The sequence below is a fragment of the Hylobates moloch genome, unplaced genomic scaffold (genome assembly GCF_009828535.3).
Source record: "Hylobates moloch isolate HMO894 unplaced genomic scaffold, HMol_V3 SCAFFOLD_14, whole genome shotgun sequence".
Classification (NCBI taxonomy): Eukaryota; Metazoa; Chordata; class Mammalia; order Primates; family Hylobatidae; genus Hylobates; species Hylobates moloch.
The window spans coordinates 81,456,120-81,481,017 of NW_026652289.1; the positions used below are offsets into that span (position 1 = coordinate 81,456,120).

The 24,898-nt window shown below is 40.8% G+C and overlaps 1 protein-coding gene across 7 annotated transcripts in view; it reads left to right on the forward strand.

The window, feature by feature from the left end:
* FMN1 (formin 1) overlaps window positions 1–24,898 on the forward strand; it is a 434,114-nt gene that overhangs the window by 386,096 nt on the left and 23,120 nt on the right. For 6 of the 7 annotated variants that reach the window (XM_058428057.1, XM_058428060.1, XM_058428056.1 and 3 more), the window contains 2 exons: window positions 10,801–10,852; window positions 16,479–16,628. In XM_058428057.1, the coding sequence (XP_058284040.1) occupies window positions 10,801–10,852; window positions 16,479–16,628 (202 nt within the window). Of the gene's footprint in view, window positions 1–10,800; window positions 10,853–16,478; window positions 16,629–18,480; window positions 18,594–24,898 lie in introns of those variants that run through there. The other variant, XM_058428059.1, reaches the window with a different exon arrangement.

Below are 24,898 nucleotides of genomic sequence, written 5' to 3' on the forward strand. Positions count from 1 at the left end.
TTTGCAGTAGTTACTATTGATCACAGACTAGATGTATAATGTGGTTAAGTGTTTGAGATTATAGTCATCCCTCAGTATCCGTGGAGTACTGGTTCCAGGACCCTTATGGATACCAAACTCTACAGATGCTCAAGTCTCTCATATAAAATGGTGTCGTAATTGCTATAACCTACACTCGTTCTTTAAATCATCTCTAGATTACTTATGATACCTAATAAAATGTAAATGCTATATAACTAGTTGTTAGACTGTGTTGTTTAGGGAATAATGACAAGGAGAAAAAAAAGCATGTACATGTTCAGCATGGACACAACCATCCATTTTTTTTCCCCAAATGTTTTCAATCTGCAATTGGTGGAATCCATAACCCATGGATACAGAGGGCCAACTGTATATTGTGATCTCTGAAATTGTACCTATCACCTATACAGATTATTATTACAGTCACCAGAGAATATAAATGAATACATGACACCTGAAATATTTCTGAAGTATTGTAGAAGGTCAGACCCTTTAAACAGCACTTTGTAATTCACGTTGTTATACCAATAAGATATTTTACGAATATCATCGTACTAGATTTAGAGATACAGGCTGAGAATCTCTAATTTGAAAATTCAAAATGCAAAATGCTCCAAAATCTGAAACTTTTTGAGCACTGACATGACACTGAATAAACTGTCTGTTGTGCACCTGCGTTTTGACAAGACCCGTCACTTGACTTTATGTGGCGTGTCTCAGCCAAAATGCAGGAGCACAATAGACAGTTTTTTCAGTGTCCTTGAGGGAAGAATAAAATTACCTTCAAGCACTATGTATAAGGTATATATGAAACATAAATGAATTTCTTCTTTAGACTTGGGTCCTATCCCCAATATATGACATTATGTATATGCAAGTATCCCAAAATGTAGGGGACAAAAATTGAAATTGGAAATAATTCTGGCCTCAGGCATTTCAGATAAGGAGTACTCAGCCTGTATAAAAGTGTAAATGACTTAATATTATAAGTCACTTGTAAGTTTGATTGCCTCAGGACTCCCATTTTCAACTATGTGTAAGGGAATTAAGTCATACTGCCCTATCTCCGCCATTGTGTGTAATGAGTTGGCATTGTCCTAGACATTTAGAATGTTACCAGTGATGTGTATATGGGGAAACTGAGAAAATAGCTGCTCAAATCCTTTTCGGTGTCCTGCAGTTCAGATGAAGGACCCTGGTTGAGTACAGCCCCAGGTGCCCAAGTTAGGCGATACCATTTCGTGGTTTGTTTGTTTGTTTGTTTAGTGTCCATAAAATACTCCAATTCACTTAAGGGGCAACTAGAAATGGCAGATTAAAATGATGAAAAAGGCTGGGTGTGGTGGCTCATGCCTGTAATCCCAGCACTTTGAGTGACTGAGGTGGGTGGATCACTTGAGGTCAGGAGTTCAAGACCAGCCTGGCCAACATGGCGAAACTACAAAAATGAGCCAGGCATGGTGGCATGTGCCTGTAATCCCAGCTACTCAGAAGGCTGAGACAGGAGAATGGCTTGAACCCGGGAGGCAGAGGTTGCAGTGAGCCGAGATCGCACCACTGCACTCCAGCCTGAGTGACAGAACGAGACTCCATCTCAAAAAAAAAAAAAAAAAAGCAAATAAAATGATGAAAAAGACAAGATCTGCAAAGTCTGACTGGAAATAAGAGGATCCAGGATAGCACATCAGCCTGGGAGGTAGACTAGATGACTATTTGAAGACTCCTTTTAACTGGATTTTTTTTTTAATTTTATGACTCTGAAGACCTCTTCAGAGTGTAGTGACACAATGTCCTTTACTTGGTACTTTCACCAAAAGCCTAGTTTCCTCGTCCACTTTAGCCTTAGGCAAGTGACCTGGAAATCCTACACCCTGCACTAGGAACCTTGGCAGCATGTCTTTTCACAACCTCATAACATTTTATACAGAAAACCTCACAAGTGGCCCTCTGCTCTTCAACTTTACCATCCAGCTTAGACACTTGCTCTGACAGACCAGAAGTGATCATTCTTCTAATTTCACCACAATGAGGAAAAGTAACAACTTAGGAAGACCAGCGAGGATATCGTCCTCCATGGGCAAGCATACCAGAAGGAAAAATGTAAGGGTAAGAACTCTGCATCACTCACTGGTTCCAAGTATCTGTTGTTTTCTTCTCTCAAATGTTAAAAGGCCATCCCTTTCCAATGTCAGCGTGCTGTGCCTCTGTTGGTGTAAAGCATTTGTTTCTCCTGGAAAGTACACAACGGGGATTTTCTAAGAAATGGAAAACGATTGCCACACTCACATCAGACGGATCCCACATGAAGCAGAGCGCAGTCCCTTTGTTTCCTCGTTAGCATCACCCGGCTGCCCTATTTGTAGAGCTGTAATAAAAACAACTTCTTAACCGTGCGTCCTGTTGGTTTATACCAACCATGTCAGGTCCATAAACCATGGTATATTAAAGTGTAATAGACTGTGTAAAGAATACTAGGAAGATACTCCAACCCTTATCCCTTCTCCTTATTTCACAATTTACTGCCTCCCAGATGGGCATCCATAAGTAGGACTTAATTGTGTTTGACGTAAAAGCCCCACTTTCTTTGAAGAGTGGCCTCCTCCTTCAGCCACTCTCATTGTATGAATGCCACCCTCTTGAGAATAAAAACTTCGGATATTTGGGGACATTTAAATGGTGAATGTTCTTAGTCTGAATATTTTATGGAAATATCATTTTATTTATAAAAACTTTCTTTTTCAAAGTTAACTCTGGAAAATAGTGTATTTTAAAGACCCAATCTGATTCAGACGAAACTGGAGGGTTAATGCTATTTGTGCCTCCCCATAGTGTTAATGCTATTTGTGCCTGTGTTCATGTATCAACCTAAAAGCAGGACATAGGATGGGCATAGTATTCTCTTGCTTTTCAGTTCCACTCTACTCTTTACTATTTTGTTGCAAACAAAAGATGGAAGATTAGAAATTTCTGTGCCAAAATAAAGGCATTTAATGAGTAGGGACTGTGTTCCGCTGACATGGGTTCTTCTGTTGTATACTTTTCCATCTGTCAAATAAGTACACAAGGCTGGGCACGGTGGCTCACACCTGTAATCCCAGCACTTTGGGAGGCTGAGGCAGATGGATAACTTGAGGTCAGGAGCTTGAGACCAGTCTGGACAACGTGGTGAAACCCCGTCTCTACTAAAGATACAAAAATTAGCCAGCCATGGTGCATGCCTATAATCCCAGCTACTTGGGAGGTTGAGGCCGGAGAATCACTTGAACCCGGGAGATGGAGGTTGCAGTGAGCTGAGATTGCACCACTGCACTCCAGCCTGGGTGACAGAACAAGACCCTGTCTCAAAAGAAAAAAAAATAAGTACATGAGTGCCTACTAGGTAATAGTTGAGAGAAAAACTCTGAAAACAGATTTTGGTTGCAACTCTGAAGGAGCAGAGTCCAGTGGGAAAAGCCAGCTGCAAGCCAGTGATCTTGACATAGCATTCTGTGTGCTGTGATAAGGAATTGTGGGGAGATAGTGTGTTTGGATCTCCACAGAAAGAACAGCTCACCACATTATGGGGGAGAGGCATGGAGGGCCTCTCAGAGGAGATTTTCAAGCTTGGTTTTCGAAGAAAGAGAAGACATTCAAACAGAAGGGTAGGAGAAGGGAGAAGGGCAAGGAAGAGAAGCCATTAGAAACAGAAGGAGCAAAGTGCCCAAAAATAAAGACACCATGCAGCAAGTTGAGTCCAGAGAACAGCCATGAGTCCCACGCAGCAGGAGCTCTGGGGATGATAGTATGGGGATGGCAGGAGGCGGGTGTGAGGGGCTCACTGTGAAGTGCAAATGCACTTTGTCTTCAGAGGGGGAAGCAGTGGGAACATTAAGCCAAAAAGGGGCATATTTCCTTTTGCCTTCTAAAATGGCAGTTTTGGTGGCAACAAAGAGAATTGAATTTACTGTGCAATGAGGGGAACCTGTTACAGGTCGCCATATAGAGCCTAGAGGTTAAGGAAGAAATCTTAGCTCTCAGAAAACTTAACCTCTCAAAAAAAGACTCCTGTATCATTATCTTTTATTTGGTATTGGGGAAGTGATCCAGTTAATCAGGTCAAAGATTACAGAACTCAATGGTCATTAAGGGGAAAAAACAGGTGAGAATAATCTTAAGTACCTCTCCCCTCACACCCACCCCCATGACTCCCAGTTATTTGTTAAATTATAAATAAGTTTTTCTCTTTCTCCTGAGGATGAAATAAAACAAAATGAGCTGAAACAGCAAATAAAATGACTTTAAGTCAGACATAGGGAACCACCCTTTTGTAGAAAAGCCTTTTACAGGCCATGCTAAGGACAGCTCAGTGAGTGAAATGAAAAAAAACACTGAAGTTTTGAGCATAAAATGATAACAACCAAAATTCATCTATTGAAAGTAGTTATGAACATTCTAAAGAAAGCATGTTGTGTGAAATTTTGTGATAACCATGCCAAAGTCAGAAAGCTAGAATAGTGACTACTAGCATTTGCTTCTAGCCAGTCAACAATAAATGGCTGCCGTTCTGGAATGCCCACCATATGTCAGTCACTAGATTAATCTCACACATTCAGTATATCTCATAGTCACAAGCACTTTGCAAGGTAGATCTTACTATTCCCATTTTACGGATAAGGCTCAGTGGAGTTAAGTGATTTTTGGAAGATCACCCAGTTAATAAGTATCAGAGCAGAAATTCAACCCAGGTCCACCTGGTGCAAAACCCAAGCTCTTTCTTCTATGCTACACTTCATTTAACTTTGGCAAAACAGCCAACCCATTGGAAGCTTGAACCCCCAGCAGCCATGGCATGACGTTGAACTGTCAAAGACCTGACTGCAAAGACTGACTGCAACTATGTGGGAGGTAGGTATCATCATCTCCATTTGACAGAGTGGGAAACTGAAACAGGACACTGTGATTGGCTCATGACACTCAGGTGACACAGCTAGGCTTAAAGCTTGGCATTTAGGTATTGTGAGTTCTGATTTGCATTCCTTGGGCCCATAGCCATGGAATAGAAAGCCATTTCTGCTTCACTTGGTAGGCTACGGAACTATGAACTTCAGAATTGTTCTTGTGGAGCAACTTTATGATAACTAATAAAACAATGGCCATCAAATGTACCAGAAAACAAAATTTCAAGGCATTAAAGATTTACACAAAAGCCAGCAGTCTTTATTCAGTTGAGACTGTATTAAATAAAATCCACATATGTGTCTCTTAAAAAAACACCTTCGGAGGAAGCCATGTTACTTTCTCTCTGTGACATTGAATTATGAAAAATGTTACTTAAGGAGAAAATTTAAATTTAAAAAAAACCACATAGTCTGCCAATGACATAAAAATTGTACCATGTTATAAGTGTGTCACCAAGCAAACTTAACCTCTCAACTTTCTCCAAGCATTTCTAAGATTCACCATCATCGCAGCTTGCAAGTAACCCTGATAAAGACATTTAGGGGACAGAATGTATGTTAAGCAAAACTTCTCATTTTTAATTCTCTGACTTATTTTCCTTATTGCTTTTATTGTCTTGAAAACTGTGAGACTATCACTATTGTAAGCAGCTGCATTTCATTCCTACGAGTTGGAGAAGAATTATATTTAACTCATTGCAGACAGTAAGAGAGCGTCTTATAAATAAGGGAGAGGAGGAAAATAAGAAAAAAAGTTGGTAAGAAGACAATAAATAATGGAGAGAAGAACAAGTTGAGGGATGCCTTTTATTTCCCTTCCTCCCCCATACTGAGTCTGACCTCCCCCATACAGATCCCTCCAAGCCCATCTGTCTCCTAAGATACATATACCCCCGCTTCACCTCACGCTAGTAGTGCCACAATTTAAATCCCAAAGCGGGCCAGGTATGGTGGCTCGCACCTGTAATCCTAGCACTTTGGGAGGCCAAGGTGGAGGATTGCTTGAGCCAAGGAGTTCGAGACTAGCATATATATATATCTATATATATATAAAATATATATGCTACATATAATATATAATATCTGTTATATATAATATATATGCTATATATAACAATATGTAGCTATATAATATATGCTATATAATATGCATATATATATAAGCATATGTGTAGATATATATATAATAGCAAGACCTCTCTAAAAAATAAAGTAAGCCGGGCACAGTGATGCACTCCTGTAGTCCCAGCTACTCAGGAGGCTGAGGTGGAAGGATTGCTTGAGCCTAGGGGTTTGAGGCAGCATTGAGCTATGATCATGCCTCTGCACTTGAGCCTGGGTGACAGAGTGAGACTTTGTCTCAAAAAAAAGAAAAATGAAGCATCTAAATACCGCTATTTATGTGGCTTTGTAGAATAGAAGACTAAGTAAATTGTACACGTAGATTTGAGCCACTCCTAGTCAAAGAACAGTTTTCATCTAAGACTTGTCATCTGCAATTTCAATATCGTCTTTCCCTTTTTGTACCAAGTCCCAGTGGGACATGCTCTAGCTGTCCAGGCACGACTAATTCAGTAACTCACGGAGAGAGTCTCCTATAGGCCTCCGTCTATGCTCTGGATGGGTTTTTTGGTTTTGTTTTTTGTTTTTATTGTTACCACTTATCAAAAATTACTTACACTGATTCTTATTCTCTCAGGTTTAATTATTTGTCTTCCCCAACAGGAACAAAAGTTCTACAGGGACCTTTGCTTGCTTCACTGGTGGATCCCAAATACCTGGGATAGTGTCTAGCACATGGAAGGAAGGAATAAACCCTCCTATGTTATTACATCAGCAGCTACTAGAGGCTGAAATCAGAGGTTGCAGAGCCACACGTGGCCAGCAGGACTGTTCTCTTTGTCATATTATGTTGAATTTTTTTTTAAGTTGGGAACATTCATTTAAAAATCCCTTTCTAGCTTCTCTAAAAAACTAGATCTGGTAACAAGGTCAAGTGCTTGTCCTCTCCTAAATGGGGTACAGCCTTCCCACTTGCCTGCAGTTCCCTACTGTCTCCCCCACTTTAAGGCTATCAGTTCCCATATTGAAAAACTAGAACTAGAACGTTGGAACACTGGGATTCTTATACTTGGCCCACAATTACCTTATTTGTTGATGGTATTAGAATTTGAGTTTGTGACTCCAATCTTTAAACATCATTCTTCCAGGTAATGTATTTGTGTTTTGCTTGGAGCATCTTGAAGACTTAAAATGTGTAATGGCCTGGTTTAAAATTTTACACATTCAAGTAGGAGAGATATTTTAGGCTGTTAGAGCTTCCAAGTCACACCACAGGGTAGACGCCTTTTTTATCTGTACCTGGGCAAAATTAGGAAAAATTTAGATCTCTAATTTCTTCTCATTTTCCTGAAGGCTCTTTTCCCTAAACCCTCAGAGTTTCTGCAGTGTGCATTGGCTCTTAATAATACCTCTTTTTACAATTGGACTCTGTTTTTACAAATCACCATATTCACAGAGGTAATGCAAAATCTTATCTGATGCTCAATTCAGTTTGAATAGTGTATTTCTTGTCACTAAATTCATATATGGTTATGGCTTAGCCACACTCTGCTTAGCACACACAGCCTGGAAGTAGCTAGTTAGAAACCATCTGCTGAGAGAGCAGAGCTGGTCCAAGAAGATCACTCAGGCCTCAGAGCAATTTTTCCTCCTGTTTGGCTATGCACGTAACTTAAAATCACTGGAGAAGAACAAATCACTAGTTTGTTTTCACATTTTGGGGAACTTGATAACCTAGGAGAGACACAGGTCATTTCTCAGTATCTGATTGGCTAAGTACCAGACTAATTCACAGAAATTCCTGCCAAGAGTATGGGGGGACATCACACAGCAAAAGATGGCCCTGGCCATGGCTTCCGTCTGCCTAAAATGATGCACTTACGAAAGCTGAATCATTTTAATATAAAACAAAATAATTTTTACTAGTTGAAATTTACTACATTTAGAAATAATGGTATACAACATTAGCCTCTCAATCTTCTTTAGCTTATGTTCATATTCTAAATGTAAAGTTTTTTCAGGAAAGCCAGTATATCTCTTTTTAAGCAAGCTTTATCCAATATATGCATTTTTAAGCCAAATGATTGCTTTAACATATAGCCACTTTTCTCCAATTAAGGCTACAGCAGAAAGCAAGCCAGATGAAGCTGCTGCCCTCCTGGAGCTTACGTTCAGTTGTTGCATGATAAACAAATGAGGAAAGGAATAGTCTGTTAGGTAGATAGAGGCTGTGGAAAGGCTATGGAAGGAAGGTAGGGGTAGAGGGTGTGTGTGGAGGCGGGTAGTAGGAAGATGATGAGTGGCAAGGGATGGTCTTTTATTTACGGAAGCTGGAGAAGGAGATACTTCGGCTGAGACCTCAATGCAGTGAGGGCGCCCATCGTGCAGACCGTGGTCAGGGCGTTCCAGAGAGGAGGAACAGCGAGCGCAAAGATCCTCCAATGTGCACGCTCAGTGTCCTCAAGCCAGAGGCAGCTGCCAGCGAAGCTGGAAAGGAAGGGGTGTGGGAAAGAGGAGGTGATGCCACCAAACAGCCAGGGAGCAGACTTAAGTGCTAAGTGCAGGGCCTTCTAGAGCATTGTGAAGACTGTAGATACTACGTCAAGTCTGATGGCAAGACAAGCCATTGGAAGGTTTTGAGCAGGGGAGCCACTTGATAAAATTTACATTTTAAAATCAATGAGGAAGATTATGGTGATGTACCTGCCATGGCCTATATTGAGCACACATTATGTGCTAAGCACTTTGCATGTATTATGTCACTAAATCTTTACAGCAGCTGTATGATAATGGTCACTATGGCTGTTCTCATGGGACAGATGAGGCAATAACTAAGCATTTGGTCTTAACTAACTTGCCCAGAGTCACACAGATAGTAAGTGGTAGGACCAGGTTTAATAGAACGGTGATGTTTCAAAATCCCTTATCTTTCATGAAGTATCACAGCATAGATCCTAGATACAAGATTCATTTTTTTCATTCGTTTTACATCATTGTAGCCCTAAATTAAAGGAATCTGAAGGCTTAGGTAGCTTATGTTACAACTTTCCTATTTTTCTGGATGTTTTTAAAGTGTGAGAGTGATATTTTCATGTATAATAATATATCTTTTGATTGTAGAGAAGGATATATAAAAGAACCACCCCAAAATGACACCTCTTGATAATCCTATAGAAAGAACATAGGTTCTTGACCTGTGGATTCAGAATTGTATCTCAGTATCATTGATTTTCTTGGTAACCTTATGAAAACATTATTCTGACAAGAGTCCTTAGGCTTCCCTAGACTGCCAAAAGAGCCTGTGGGTGTGGAGGCAGTATGCGCAAGATTCCCATGACTCTGAGCAGAACTGCTGCAAATGCTACTGGATTTATTATGTTTAGAGTAAGGGGGAACATGATGAGATGTGCAAGAGTGACCACATGTCCTGATCTACCCAGGATTGCCCTAATTTATGTCTTTGCCCAGGTGTAATTATTAATATCACTCTCAAAAGTGTCCCAGAGGAAACAATACATTATTTGGCCACTATTAGCTATGTCTGTTATCAAGACTTCCTGACTAAAACACCAAAAGCAATGGCAACAAAAGCCAAAATAGACAAATGAGATCTAATTAAACTAAAGAGCTTCTGCACAGCCAGAAGAAACTATCGTCAGAGTGAACAGGCAACCTACAGAATGGGAGAAAAATTTTGCAATCTACCCATCTGACAAAGGGCTAATATCCAGAATCCACAAAGAACTTAAACAAATTTACAAGAAAAAAACAACCCCATCGAAAAGTGGGGAAAGGATATGAACAGACACTTCTCAAAAGAAAACATTTATGCAGCCAATAGACACATGAAAAAATGCTCACCATCACTGGTCATCAGAGAAATGCAAATCAAAACCACAATGAGATACCATCTCATGCCAGTTAGAATGGTGATCATTAAAGTCAGGAAACAACAGATGCTGGAAAAGGTGTGGAGAAATAGGAACACTTTTACACTGTTGGGAGTGTAAATTAGTTCAACCATTGTGGAAGACAGTGTGGCGATTCCTCAAGGATCTAGAACTAGAAACACCATTTGACCCAGCAATCCCATTACTGGATATATACCCAAAGGATTATAAATCATGCTACTATAAAGACACATGCACACATATGTTTATTGTGGCACTATTCACAATAGCAAAGACTTGGAACCAAGCCAAATGTCCATCAATGATAGATTGGATTAAGAAAATGTGGCACATATACACCATGGAATACTATGCTGCCATAAAAAAGGATAAGTTCATGTCCTTTGCAGGGACAGGGATGAAGCCAGAAACCATCATTCTCAGCAAACTATCACAAGGACGGAAAACCAAACACTGCATGTTCTCACTCATAGGTGGGAGTTGAATAGTGAGAACAGATGGACACAGGGCGGGGAACATCACAAACCGGGGCCTGTTGGGGGGTGGGGGACTAGGGGAGGGATAGTATTAGAAATACATAATATAAATGACGAGTTGATGGGTGCAGCAAACCAACATGGCACATGTATACATCTGTAACAAACCTGCACGTTGTGCACATGTACCCTAGAACTTAGTATAATTAAAAAAAAAAAAAAGCAGTGGTAGCAGATAAAGCAAATTGAGTGCTATTGCCAGGACATGTGCTAGAGGCACCCACCCCTGAATTCAGACCTCCTGTGGTAATGAATGGGTGTAATTGAAGCTGTAAGATCATGCAAAGGAGATGACAGAAGAAAAAATTTTTAATCGTGATTTCTCTTTTACAGCCAAAAAAGAGCATAAGATGGAAGAAAGTCACTTGGAGAATGCACAGAAAAGGTAAGCAGCTCTGATTTGGCCCCAATTCTTTCTTTGACTAGCCATTCTTTTGTATTATTATTATGAAGTGCATTCATTTTGCTATGCAGTTCTATCTCCAAAACATTTTCACTTCCCCAAGTGAAACTTTGTACCCTTTAAACACAAATTCCCCATTCCCCACTCCCTTGTCCCCAGTAAACCACCATTCTACTTTCTGTCTCTGTGACTTTGACTACTTTAGCTACCTCATGCAGTTGGGGTTATCCAATGTTTGTCCTTGTGTGACTGGCTTCTTTCCTGTAGCATAAGGTTTGACTAGCCCTACTTTCGGCCCCATGTGTTAATACTATGCATCCATAAGCAGTTAGCTTCACTTGGAAGCCGGAGTGAAAGCACTGTAGCAGGACTTAGGAATATTTTTCCTCAGGAAGCAAGGATCATCCAGAAGTGACTCACCTGCCTCACATGCGTGTCATGACACTATTCTGCCTGTTTGCCTGTCCTGCATTGCTCTGCTCCTGAACCGCTTCATGGAAGTCAGGGACAGTTTGATCCTTCCTAGCATTACAGCTAGATCAAACTAATTATTGCAGACACCTAAGAGACTTATTATGTCTTTCCTCAGCTTCTAGAGGAGGATATTATAAACAAGGGGTGGGTAGGGAGAAGGGGCTGTCCATATGTTCAGGTGGGGAGAAGGGGCTGTCCATATGCCCATACAGTATATGGACAATTCCCCCCAGAAGTTGGGTAACACCTCAGAGGAGATCTGTTCAGCCTCATGTCACCCACTTCAGGCATCTTCCTTGCTGTCTCTCTCTCTCAATAGACACCACAGGAGAAACATTCACTGCACCCAGTGGAACCTAATCATCAGCAGTTCTCACCCCTTAGGGCTTTTTCATTTTTGTTGACCAGGTTAGTCAGCATGGCTCTCCCTCCCTCATAGAAGAGTGAGTGGCAATAGATAGAGGTATTCTCATATTTAGGGCTGAAATTTGAGATACATTTTGCTGGTACCAATTCTAAAAGTACTGGTAAATTAGATGACAGGTAGGGGTAGGAGACAGCATATAAGGACAAATGAGCTTTACAAATGTGTGAGAGGAATAGTTGCCCAGTTAGGAATTTAGATGCAAATAAACAGATTGTAGAAATTAACCATTTTCCTCCTGTCTAGCCACAATTTCTGAGACTTCTGAAATCCCATAGACAGTGCCATCTGCCCTGCTTTCACAGGTGCCAACATCTTGCCCTGCTTCCTACTGTAATTACCAATAAGATTAAAACGCTGGTGAAAGCAAGGTGAAGGCAAGTCTTGCACTTTGCTAAGTGCAGACATATTCTCAAATCGTGCTTATCATCCTATCATAATAATCATTCAAAACTGAGATAATTCCATGGTTATGTTTTTAGGAGTTTGTGTCTCTCTGTTGACCTTATTCCTATATTAAGCTTCCCTTCCCAATGCATAAAACTAGCACGTCTGCATTATAGAAACATCCAGCACATAGAGAAGAGATTATCAACAAGGGCACGTTGGTGTCAGGCCAAACAGAAATTCAGCTTCTGGGGCAGATGTCAAATTTCTAATACCTTTTCAGGATTCTTGCTGAAGGAAAAGGGGGCCCACCATAGAGGGGCCGAAGCTGCTGCCGTGCATTAGCTCTGCGGAGGGGAGTCATAAATTCTGGTTGTCAGCGTTTTCCGTGGCTTTGTGGTGAAGGTAGTCTAGCTTTCATGTCATACATGAAATATGTTAGATCCCATCTTTAATGTAGAAACCACAGTTGTTTGGTTATACTCTTTAAGGAGGTCGTGGTCAGTGTTGCAATATTTGTGTGAGATTAGTGAATTCTTATGTTTTATTCTCAAGAGAAACAATTTACTCTGAGGCTAAGGAATATTTTCTTTTCCTAAGCAGTTTCTGAAGGCATGCATGTAAGACAATAAGTGGATGTGTTCCGCTCTGGGTCTCAGGACTGTAAAAGTAAAACAGTTCACTTCGCTACAGGCTCTTTGATGTAATCATTGTCTGTGCTTTAAAAATGTTTGGCCGAATTAAAAAGATACAAATCAGACAGGGAATTATAGCAGAGAGAAAAGGGGTCAGGGACTAGTTTGCAGTGAAATAGAAAAGTTATATAAAACCAAACATAGGATTAGAAATCAATCTTTTAAAAGTTGAGAGCCATTTTAGAGCTATCTGCTAACAGATAGAAATTTTAAATCGCATGATTGACCTTTGTTTCCTGTATATTAGAGAAAATTCTGGTTGTTAAATATCAGCAATTTTCTTGTCTAAATTACAAGATTTTCAGTGATCAGCCTCTGTGAATCAAAACTGAATTTAAAATGAAAGGAGTTTTGTCTAGGAAAGACAACAATCTAGGCCTTATCAAACCATTGCAGGTTCATATTCTAGCTTTTAGCTTTTTCTTAAACAGTGGAATAACAAATCAAATAAGGCACACTGGTATTTTTTTGTTGTTGTTGTTTTGTTTTTTGAGACGGAGTCTCGCTCTGTCGCCCAGACTGGATTGCAGTGGCGCGATCTCAGCTCACTGCAAGCTCCGCCTCCCAGGTTCACGCCATTCTCCTGCCTCAGCCTCCCGAGTGGCTGGGCCTGCAGGTGGCCACCACCACACCTGGCTAATTTTTTGTATTTTTTTTTTTTTTTTTAGTAGAGACAGGGTTTCAACATGTTAGCCAGGATGGTCTCAATCTCCTGACCTCGTGATCCGACCACCTCGGCCTCCCAAAGTGCTAGGATTACAGGCGTGAGCCACCGTGCCCGGCCAAATAAGGCACATTCTTGAAGTGACTTTATCTTTGTCAAAGCTGCTGAGCGCCAAAGCCAGGCTATTCTCTGGGACTCTGTTTACTTTGGTTCTTCTGAAGAGATTCACTTGCTTTCTTAGTTTCCAAAACACATAGGGAAAAAAAGGCTGAAATTTAGTATTTTTTTTAGTGTTTCCGCCCCTTTAAGGGAGAGTAAGCAAGCAGTACTTCACAAATCCCCAGGGAGAGAGGCAAGGAGGGCAATGGTTAGCTTCAGTTTAGAGTTGGGAAAATCGAGGCCCACAGGAGGATGACGTGTTTTTCTTAGACTGTGCAACAACCACCAAATCACTCTTGTCATTCTCTGAAACTGCACCAGGATTTGCAATATGTTGATCTCACAGTCTAGACTCCAGGTAATGCCAGAGGTGTCAGGTGTTCCATGAAGCACAATAACTGGACTTCACTGTATTTTGCTGGAAAATCAGAAGATAAGTTGTTCCTCTAAATACTAGAAATGAAAGACTTTCCCTTCCCCATGAATGCTCAAATAAATATGTATCTGTATAGAAGGTAAGCATAAGAAAGAAAAAATAATCACATGCCCTCCCTGGGGTAGTGCATGTTATGTGTGATACAGAGGACACCTGTGTCTAAAGTAGAGAAGGGTGGGGGAGAACGACTATTTTGTCTCTTAAATGCCTGTGTTATTGAGCATGAGCAACAGAAAGGTAAAGCAGACAGAGCATTTCACAGAAAATCAGGGGACCTGAATTCCAGGCCCAACCCTACCAGTGACTAACGCCACGCAGTCTTTCCAGGTCTCTGTTTTGTCATCTAGAAAGTCTTTTTTTTTTTTTTTTTGAGACGGAGTCTCGCTGTCGCACAGGCTGGAGTGCAGTGGCGCGATCTTGGCTCACTGCAGGCTCCACCCCCTGGGGTTCACGCCATTCTCCTGCCTCAGCCTCCACAGTAGCTGGGACTATAGGCACCTGCCACCTCGCCCGGCTAATTTTTTGTACTTTTAGTAGAGACGGGGTTTCACCGTGTTAGCCAGGATGGTCTCGATCTCCTGACCTCATGATCCGCCCCCCTCAGCCTCCCAAAGTGCTGGGATTACAGGCGTGAGCCACCGCGCCTGGCTGTTTTGTCATCTATAAAATGATAATTTGGGCAAGTCATCCTGTAAATTCCTTCCCATTCCAAAGTCCTGTGACTTTATAGGAAATGAATGCCTGTTCCTATAGGTTATATAACCCTCTACTTATGTATTCCCATGCTATAGTCAAAATAATTTTCATTTAAGTGAAATAAAGTTACATGCTATAGAGTGTACATTTGGTTTTACCAGTGTTTGGACTGCCATGGAAATAAGGGTTATGTCTGGGGCAAGAGTGGACATTGCCACGTTCTTCCCTTCCTGGTTTTTCTTGCCGTTATGTATGTTTGGAATTATAATAGAGTCCCATAAGAGATTACTGCAGTTATTGCCTTTCTCCACTTATGCACTTCCAGTCTTTTAATAACTGGGAGCCAAAATTCCCTGACCAGTAGTTTTAATTTGCATTAAAAACAGATTTATTCTTTACAGAAGCACAAAGAATTTATGGGACTCAGAGCTGCAGCTCTAGCTTGGATCTCGCCTAATCGTAGCCATGGAATCAATTAACAGTTCATCTGTGAAATGTGATAAAATCTTATGAGATACATATTGCCCAATAACTGAGAACGAGATGAAAGTATGCTCCATAACAGTAATGGAGCTTCAGGGGTTTTACAATCGCCATTGAATAGAGTTCTATTAGAAAATCAGTATTCAGGATGGCCACACAAAAGAAAAAAAAAAAAACGCTGTGTCTGAACAGATGATAGAGCATTGAGTAATAAACCTGGCCAGCCATTCCTGCTTTGATTAGTTTCCAACACCCTAGAAAAGGGGGTCATTTATTTAAGTGTTCTTGCTCATGGCAAATGAGCTTGTGAGGCTTGGGGTAGGTGGGGGTGAGGGGGAAAGATTGAGTTCAAAGCTGTAAATTGCTGCAAAGCTAGTGCCTCCAAGAAGGGCTGCTTGGGAGGCCCAGGTAGTCTGGTGTGCAGTGAGCCTTGCTGGGATAGGTCTTACTGATATCTGGGAATCCACTCTGGAAAATTGGGATTCTTTACTGACCAGATTGGAGATCATTTTTCCAAGATCAGAAATGGTTTTTCATCCAAAACTTGCCATGCCTACAACTGTATCTGTTTTTGTACATCGGTGGTTTGTATTCTTGTATCATATTAAGCTTTAAAAGGTAGCCCTCCTAAAGATCATATCACCTACATCTCTTATTTTACCCTTGAGAAAATTCAGAGTCAAAGATTCTGAGTGATTGACCCAAGATTACAAAGCCAGTATATGCCAGAATAAGGATAGAATGGATTTTCTTGCTTTTCTGTGAAACATTTGACAGATTAGTTATTCCCAATGAGCTATCGAACTGACCGCTGCTAATGCTGCAGTCAGTGTGTCATCCGCCTTACATGTAATCACTAAACATAAAATGAAGAGCAGGGAAGAGACAGGGATCTGAGATGAAGAACAAACTCGAGACATTTTACCTACACAACCCCAGAAATTATACATGCTGATTTCATACAGATAAGATGTGCCCAGGAGCATCCCAATCAAATTCCATTTTTTGGCAAATCAGTTTGAGGAAATAGATTTTCTGAGGCTTACAATAAACTTCAGTAACTATGAGCCCCCAGCTTCTGCAGAATAAACACACGGGAAACTGCCCCCAGCATCCCACCTCTAATGGATTTTAGTGTTGACAATTTCTCACCCTCTACCTCATTCCATTTTCCCCCCTACCTGTTGCAGTTTTGAAACAACAGTAGGATATTTTGGGATGAAGCCAAAGTCTGGTGAGAAGGAGATCACACCCAGCTACGTGTTTATGGTGTGGTACGAGTTCTGCAGTGACTTCAAGACAATTTGGAAACGGGAGAGTAAAAACATATCTAAAGAAAGGTAAGGTTCAAATAAAGATTTTAATGCCTCCTTCAGGAGCCTAGGAAACTGCACTCTTAAACCTATCAAAGTGTGTCTATTTCACACGTGTCGATGTTTTCTTTCGGATCAAGTGGTCATTGAGGAAGGACTTTTGCCTCAGGGATTGTAGGGAAATTCAGGGAAAGCTTGCTGTCCACACAGGCAGATACGCTCACATGATCTGATAAGTTACACTTTCTTAACCCCTTCCAATTACTAGCTAGTAAATGAAAGGAGGGTTGTGCTAATTTGCAACAGATTGCTTCTCTGTGTATTTTCATGTTGGCCCAGGCTAAATGAGACAGCCTTGCTGTCGCAGACAGTATAGACAAATAAAAGTGAATGCTTTTCCCATTAATATACTGAACTTGCATCAAAGGAAAATCTCTGTGACTCAGGCCACACTTCACACAGCGTGGAAGCCCCGCATTGGATTTACAGCGCCACTTCTGACTCCCTGTATCCTGCTGCAGACATCAAACTGTGTGCCGCTCAGCCTCATTGCAGCGCCCGATTTTATTAGCTGGGGGTAGAAGAAAAACCTCTACTCGGAATATAGACTGGGGTGTGTGTGTGTGTGTGTGTGTGTGTGTGTGTGTGTGTGTTCGTTTTCCTTAGAGACATTGAATTTGCCCCTATTTATCCGAAAAAAAGCATTTCTGCCTGATCATTTTTGTGATTGGGTTGCCATTGTTCTGGAAGGGGTGTCATGGATTTAAACTTTAAACAGGTCTTACTACTATTCCTGTGGAACAGATGTATGAGAATGGCATTCAAAACAGAGTGGAAGGAGACAAAAAATTCCTCAGCATAAGGAAAATGATATATTTCATTATAGCATCTACATTTTCCTAACCTTTGAGGCCTGACATTCCATAATTCAGCATTTTTATTCTTCACTTTGTAATCAAAAGATATATACATAATATATTTATAGACACATCACAACCTACCCTAATATATTTCACCTTAAAACACTAGTAAGAGGATCAAAATTGTGAGATTTTTGACCTGGTATTAGTCTCTAAGTATTTTCTCAGGGAGCTAGAAAAAGAGAAAGGCCTTCTTTCTTTCCAAGGAAGTTAAAGAGCTTTAAAAACGTTTATCTACACATCTTCCCATCATTACTTCTTTGGGAACATGGGAATTAAACTGAGTATATCCATTATATAGATAAAACTGAAGCAGAGAAAAGTACCATTGTTGAGAAAATAGGTCATTGATAATAACATGAAAAAAATCCTAAAAATCTTGGCACCCAACCCACAGCTCTTACCCTGCAATCACTTATTTAGCCCTTTAAAGTAAGCTAAAATTAGTTTCTCTGGAATCATTTCTCATACGAAAATGCTGTTCTTAAAGTAGCATAGGAGCTGGCCAGTCTGCCCTCCAGGTCCACACACCTTGAGGCTGGGACATCCAGCAGTGGGCCTGGAATGTACAGCTTTTGCTTCAGAATTTGCACCTCAGATTTTGAGCACAGTCCTTAGTATATTTGTCCTTGGGGCCCTAAAAATGGTCTAAAACAAACAAAAGACCAACAGAGAAGGCAATTAATTGCTTTATATGTTATCTTCTGTTGAAATAACTGTATTCCAAATTAAAGAGTGTTCTCTATCATAGAAGTTAGATCAAAGAAATTGTGAGTCTGTCATAGAGGTGGTATCCAGAAGTCCTTCAAAATGACAGTATCTCTGATTCCCAGCCACGGGCATTTGTCGCATTGCTTCCTGGGTGCAGCTGTTGAATTGCCCGCTTCACACTCTGTAAACCAACCCCTTTACAGGGTCGTGACCTCACAAGACCCTTTTCGGTTCTTCTCATTTCACAGTTTCAGGGGACCCTTCATTCCAGCCATGCTCTGTGAGGATGGATCACCAAGGTTTCTACCCTAAAACAACACCTCTGAAAGTCGATGATGGCTAATAAAATATTTCTGGAGGCAGCAGCATGGTTAGGAAAATCTGTGTATTAAGAAATATTAGCATATTATGTGTATTACTGTTCAACCATTTAAACAAACTGCTTAATATCCAGGGTTTTCTTAAAATCCTGGAGTGAGAACTTTGTTAAAGTGTTCTCTATCTGCTAAAGATTTTAGCTTCTTGCCTGTTAGAATCACACATTCATTACGGTAAAATAAGCAAATTAACTGGAATTTTTCTATTAAATGAGAAACACTATAATTGCTTTGTTTACATCTATTTAATGGTATTTGATATTATAGTTTCAATTATACTTTCCCCAGAAACCCAATATATCCCAACAACACTAAACATCAGGATGCAACATAACATCATTAAGAAGGGCATCCTAAAAAATAAAATTCGTAACCAAAATAAAAACCTGACAGTGTGTAATTATAAAGAAAAAAACTAGTTTAGGATCTCATCAGAAAAATTCAACTCACTTAATTTTTAAATATATTTGAAAGCCAACTAAGTGCTCAAAATCATTGGAAAAATTAAGAATCAGTAGTAGCATTTTCAAAGGGACAGGTTTCATGGAAAATAGTGTTTTGTTTAAATTCTACTTCCAAATGAAATGGAAGTGTTGAAAACTACTTAGGCCACTGGAGGTTAATTTTAGGTGGTGGAGAATATTTACTTTTCCTACTTAGGATAGTTTTCATGAGTACACATTAGTTTGATGCAAAATTGACATGAATGTATCTTCATAACAAGATAACAACTTCCCCTCATAAAATCCAGAATAATCTCTAAACATACAAATGACCACATAAAAATATCCTAAGTTCTTGTGCCTTGTGAGTGAACAATAATCTTATTAAACTAGTGTCAGGGCACAACTCTGTGGTTCAGTAGAAGAAACAATATTTCACTGGGGAATATGGTTTACCTGGAGATTAACTGTATCTTTGGAAGAGCAATCTACTGTGTCATGGTATATTAATGGCTTTAAATTTTCCTTGGCATTCAAGCCAATCTTAAGCAAAAGAGCAAACTTCTGAGCCCAGGCACAAATCCGAAAGCGCCACTTTCTAGACGTGCAGTCTGTGACCCACTCGGTCATCGTGCTGCCCCTGGTATCAGGACTCATCTTTCAGTGAAGCATCACAGTCCCTTCTCTTATCCCTTCTGAATATGTGCAGTGCTGAGCAGTGTAAAAAAAGACCTGGAGACAGCTGAAAACAGGCATTTTTACCCTTCACCCCACCACCCCCTCACTCCCATTAATTGGCTGCGTGATCTTGGGCCAGTCACTTATTCATTGGGAACCCAACTGTCACATCTGTAAAATGTATGTATTAGGATGAAGCAGGAATTAAATGGTGACTGTGAGCTCTTCTAGCTCAAAATCTCTATGAATCTAGAAACCACTGTTCTAATTTTCTGAGGAACTGTGTGTTTCACTTCTGCCATAGTGCCCCTCACCTTTGCTCTTGAGCTATAGGTACTATATTGGAAGATATTTCAAGCAAGGACTTGCAGGTGAGTTGGGAGAGAGATTAGGTGCCAGAAAGAATTTTAATTGCCCTCTTGGAATTGGTAAATGTCTATAGCTACCTTGCCTCACCTGAACCCCCAGTTCTTCTCATAAAATACTAATGTCGGCCTTTGTTTTGTTTTCTTTTGAGTCATTCAGGCTAGAATGCCATGACACAATCGTAGCTCACTGCAGCATTGACCTCCTGGGCTCAAGCGATCCTCCTGCCTTAGCCTACTGAGTAGCTGGGACTACAGGTGTGCATCACCATACCTAGCTAATTTTATTTTTTTATTTTTGTAGAGACGGTGTCTCACTGTGTTGCCCAGGCTGGTCTCAAACTCCTGGGCTCAAACAGTCCTCCTGCCTTGGCCTCCCAAAGTGCTGGGATTACAGGCATGAGCCACCACGCCTGATCCTAATGTTGTTCTTGAAGATCACTTTTTTTATGGAGCATGTACACAAAACGTTTTTTTCTCTGCTCATCTGTATCCAACATTGCATTTATGATGTATCATAATCCAAGGTTTATTTTATCCTCGGAAGCAACTTTGCCTCACTTTTACCTTTTCATGCACTTTTGTATTTGTACCTCCTGATATCCAAACATTCAATGAATTTTTAGTACACATGTTTCTTCCACCTGTTAAATCAATAGATTATCCAAGCATATGCATAACTGCAAGGAGGTAACCTAATTTTTGCTGATACCTTTATTGGCTATTCTTTACTCTTTTTTTTTTTTTTTTTTTTTTTTTGGCTGTGGAATTATTCTGGGTGATGGGACCCTTACTTACAAAACATTCCACCATTTAGGATATCCTAAGACTGCCCCCACATATGCCCACGCATGCACATGAACCACTGCCTCCCACAAAATGAGCTGTGAATTTGCAAAAGGTACAGGAGGCCTAGGGGAGTCATGACTCCAGGAATAAAGTCTGGGCATATAATTCACCCTGAGCCAAAGCAAACTTTAAAAGTGCCATTTAAAAACCCCATAATGGGTAAGTAATGAGTGGATTAGAAGTTTGGTGAATTTTATGTGAAATGAAAGTAAGAAATTTCACTATACTCATAGCTATAATTTACACCATAGGGGAATGGATAGTTGTTTTTTCTTTTGGGGGTGGGGGGGCTGTTTTTTTATTACCCAGCCACCTACCAATAGGGTTTTTGTTTTAAGTATATTACTTGCTGTTGTTATGGGTGATTATGGAACTGCTGTACCCTTGACAGAAGATAGTTCAAAGCTGTTGTGAGGCTATCCTGAAAGCTGTTACCAGAGCTCCCTACTGCTTAGCTCACTTTAGGACCAAGAGTTAGGGACTTAGAGACGCTGTCACTCAATTCACAAGCCACTGACTGCAGTGTAGACACTATGGGAATTCTTTTCTTTACATGATAAACTTATTCCTAGAAAAAGCTCCATAAATACATTTTTATTTATTGAATTCTGCTTTCCTACTGACATACGTACATGATAATTTCAGTAACTTGTAACATGTTAACTTCCTTTTCCTTGCCCTGTGTTATGTAGTTAAATGGCTTGTATTCATTTAACCACTAAAGAGCTGCTTATTTTTAAAAATCCCTTAATAATACAATCACCCTCTAATTAATTGTCAAAACTTTGAATTTTCCTAAATCACATTTGAAAATGGTTCTGTGCAAATACACAAACAGTAAATGCCCCAAGACCTAACTGATAAACAGAATTATCATAATCACAAAGAACAGCTGGGCGCAGTGGCTCATGCCTGTAATCCCAGCACTTTGGGAGGTGGAGGCCGGTGGATGACCTGAGGTCAGGAGTTCAAGATCAGCCTGGCTAACATGGTGAAACCTCATCTCTACTAAAAAATGCAAAAATTGGCTGGGTGTGGTGGTGCACACCTGTAATCCCAGCTACTCGGGAGGCTGAGGCAGGAGAATTACTTGAGCCTGGGAGGCGAAGGTTGCAGCAAAGCAAGATTGCGCCACTGCACTCCAACCTGGGCAACAGAGTGAGACCGTCTTTAAAAAAAAAAAAAAAAAGAAAAGAAATCACAAATAATAAAACCTGCTTATTCCCCAAGCAATAAATTTAAAACTACATCTGCAAAATTAAAAATATGCCATGAATAAGTCTTAAGGTCTTTGATCTTTCTTAGAAGTGCATAGAAGAGCCAGGCACGGTGGCTCATGCCTGTAATCCCAGCACTTTGGGGGGCCGAGGCGGGCGGATCCAGAGGTCAGGAGATAGAGACCATCCTGGCTAGCATGGTGGAGCCCCGTCTCTACTGAAAGTACAAAAAATTGGTCATGCGTGGTGGCGGGCGCTTGTGGTCCCGGCTGCTCGGGAGGCTGAGGCAGGAGAATGGCGTGAACCCGGGAGGCGGAGCTTGCAGTGAGCCGAGATCGCGCCACTGAACTCCAGCCTGGGCGACAGAGCGAGACTCCATCTCAAAAAAAAAAAAAAAAGTGCATAGAAGAAAACACTGACGTATGCGGCCTTCTCTCTCTGCTTTGGCTACCTAAAAGGCAAGGGCCCCTTGTCCTATGATCACGTGACTTGCTTCACCTTATCAATCACAAGATTCACCCTCCTTACCCTGCCCCCTTGTCTTGTATGTAATATCAGCGCACCCAGCTGATTGGGGCCACTACCGGTCTCCGCCTCTTGATGGTAGTGGTCCCCCGGGCCCAGCTGCTTTCTCTTTAAAAAAAAAAATGCCATGAATAAGGAGAGAGGATAAACTAAAAAACTGTAAGAATTATAGGATCATTGGTTTAAAGAACTACACACACCTCTTGGCCCTCTTTCCTCTGAAAGCATCATTCCATCTCTTCTTTTCCCTTCTAACTTCTTTTAAAAGAATGATTTACGTTCATTTCCTTATTTCCTTTTTCATACCACACACTCCTTCCTGTCTCAGTAAGGATAATGTCTTGGCTGCCATAACAGAGACCAAAATAACTGTTGCTTAAACAAAGGAAAAATTAATTTTCCTGCTGTATAACAATCTGAATGCAAGGAGTTTGGATGTCAGGAACCCAGTTTTCTTCTCTTTTGTGGCTGCCATCCTTAAGGTAAGGTCCTTATTCCCAACGTGTAAGGGGGCACACGTAAGGTCTGCTGCCATTGCTGCTGAGTTCCTGCCAGTGGGAAGGGGACTGCACAACCTTTCCTTTTCATATTAAATAGCATGGGCTGGAAGGTGCACACATCACTTCCACCGTATCCCATCGGACAGAACTTAGTCTCATGGCCATACACAAGGGAGACCAGGAAATGTAGGCTTAGCTGGGAGCCATGTCCCTGCTAAAGACTCATGGTTTCCTTTACTAAAGGAAGCAGGAGAACTGCATATTGAGGTGGTTACTAGACTGTGTCACATTTCCTAATTGTGAAATCAGATGACTCCTCCTAACTAACTCTGCCACTGCTAGTTTTTTTGGTTTTGTGTTTTTTGTTTTGTTTTGTTTTGTTTTGTTTTTGAGAGGGAGTCCTGCTCTGTTGCCCAGGATGGAGTGCAGTGGCGCAATCTCGGCTCACTACAAGCTCCACCTTCTGGGTTCACGCCATTCTCCAGCCTCAGCCTCTCGAGTAGCTGGGACTACAGGCACCTGCCACCACACCCAGCTAATTTTTTTTTTTTTTTTTAGTAGAGACAGGGTTTCACTGTGTTAGCCAGAATGGTCTCAATCTCCTGACCTCATGATCCGCCCGCCTTGGCCTCCCAAAGTGTGCCACTGCTGGTTTTTCACACTGATGGTAGTTTCCTCCATCTCGAAATGCCTCGTTGCTCTGATAGTATATTGGGTCTCTCTGCGAAAGTGACTACTCCCCTTCTTCATCTCCCTCCTTAGCTCCTCTGTTGCTTCTATTCCTTAAGTGTGGGCCTTCCCCAAGGTAAATCTCAGTGTTCCTCTTTTCTGCTCTGTACTCTCTGTATAGCTAGTCCCAACTATTTTCACAGCTTCACCTATCACCTCATTGCCAAGGCCTCCCAAGTTTTAGACCTAAATTTCCTACTGCACACTCAACAGTATACCCAACCTTCATCTGCAATTCAATATGTCTCAGTTGGAAATTATTCTATCTCAAGTAAGGCCTATTCCTCTTAGGCTCCCTAACTTTCAGTTGCAACACTATCCTCCTCCTAGTAGCAAAAGGCAGGCTGGAAATGAGAATTGTCTTTACTGCTACAAGATTTATTTTTGATCTATTTCTGACTCTTTATAGTTTTGCCCCTTTAATGGTGATTGTTCTTTACCCTGTATTTGAGGTGTCTCTGCTCTAATTCAGGACTCTATCATCTCTCACTTGGATTATTGAAACATCCTTCTAACTCTTCTCTCTGCCTAGAGGTTTTCTATTTCCTCTTTAAGTGTCCCTGAATGTTGCATCCAATTATCTTTCCAAAACAGAAGTTAGATCATAGTTATCTCTTTAAACATATTCTGTGGTTTTCCATTGCTCATGAAATAAAGGGAAGATAATTAGCCATGGTTGGTACTTTAATTTATTAATGTATTAAGTTCTCACAACGGCCCTGAAAAAAAAAAAAGGTTTATTGCTGTTTCACAGCTAAGCATGAGAGAGTAAATGAATTTTCAATGTCATAGTTTCATTAATAAACAGAATGAGGATAAGAACCTAGGTCTTTTTTTTTTTTTACACTGAAGCTTGAGCTCTTTCAAGAACTTCATATTCTCTCCCAAATTATAGCATGGCCCTCTGAGAACCTGCCCTAAACTCACTCTTCAGCCTCATTTCGTATAGCCTCATCCCTCCCTGCACCTACTATGACCACTCA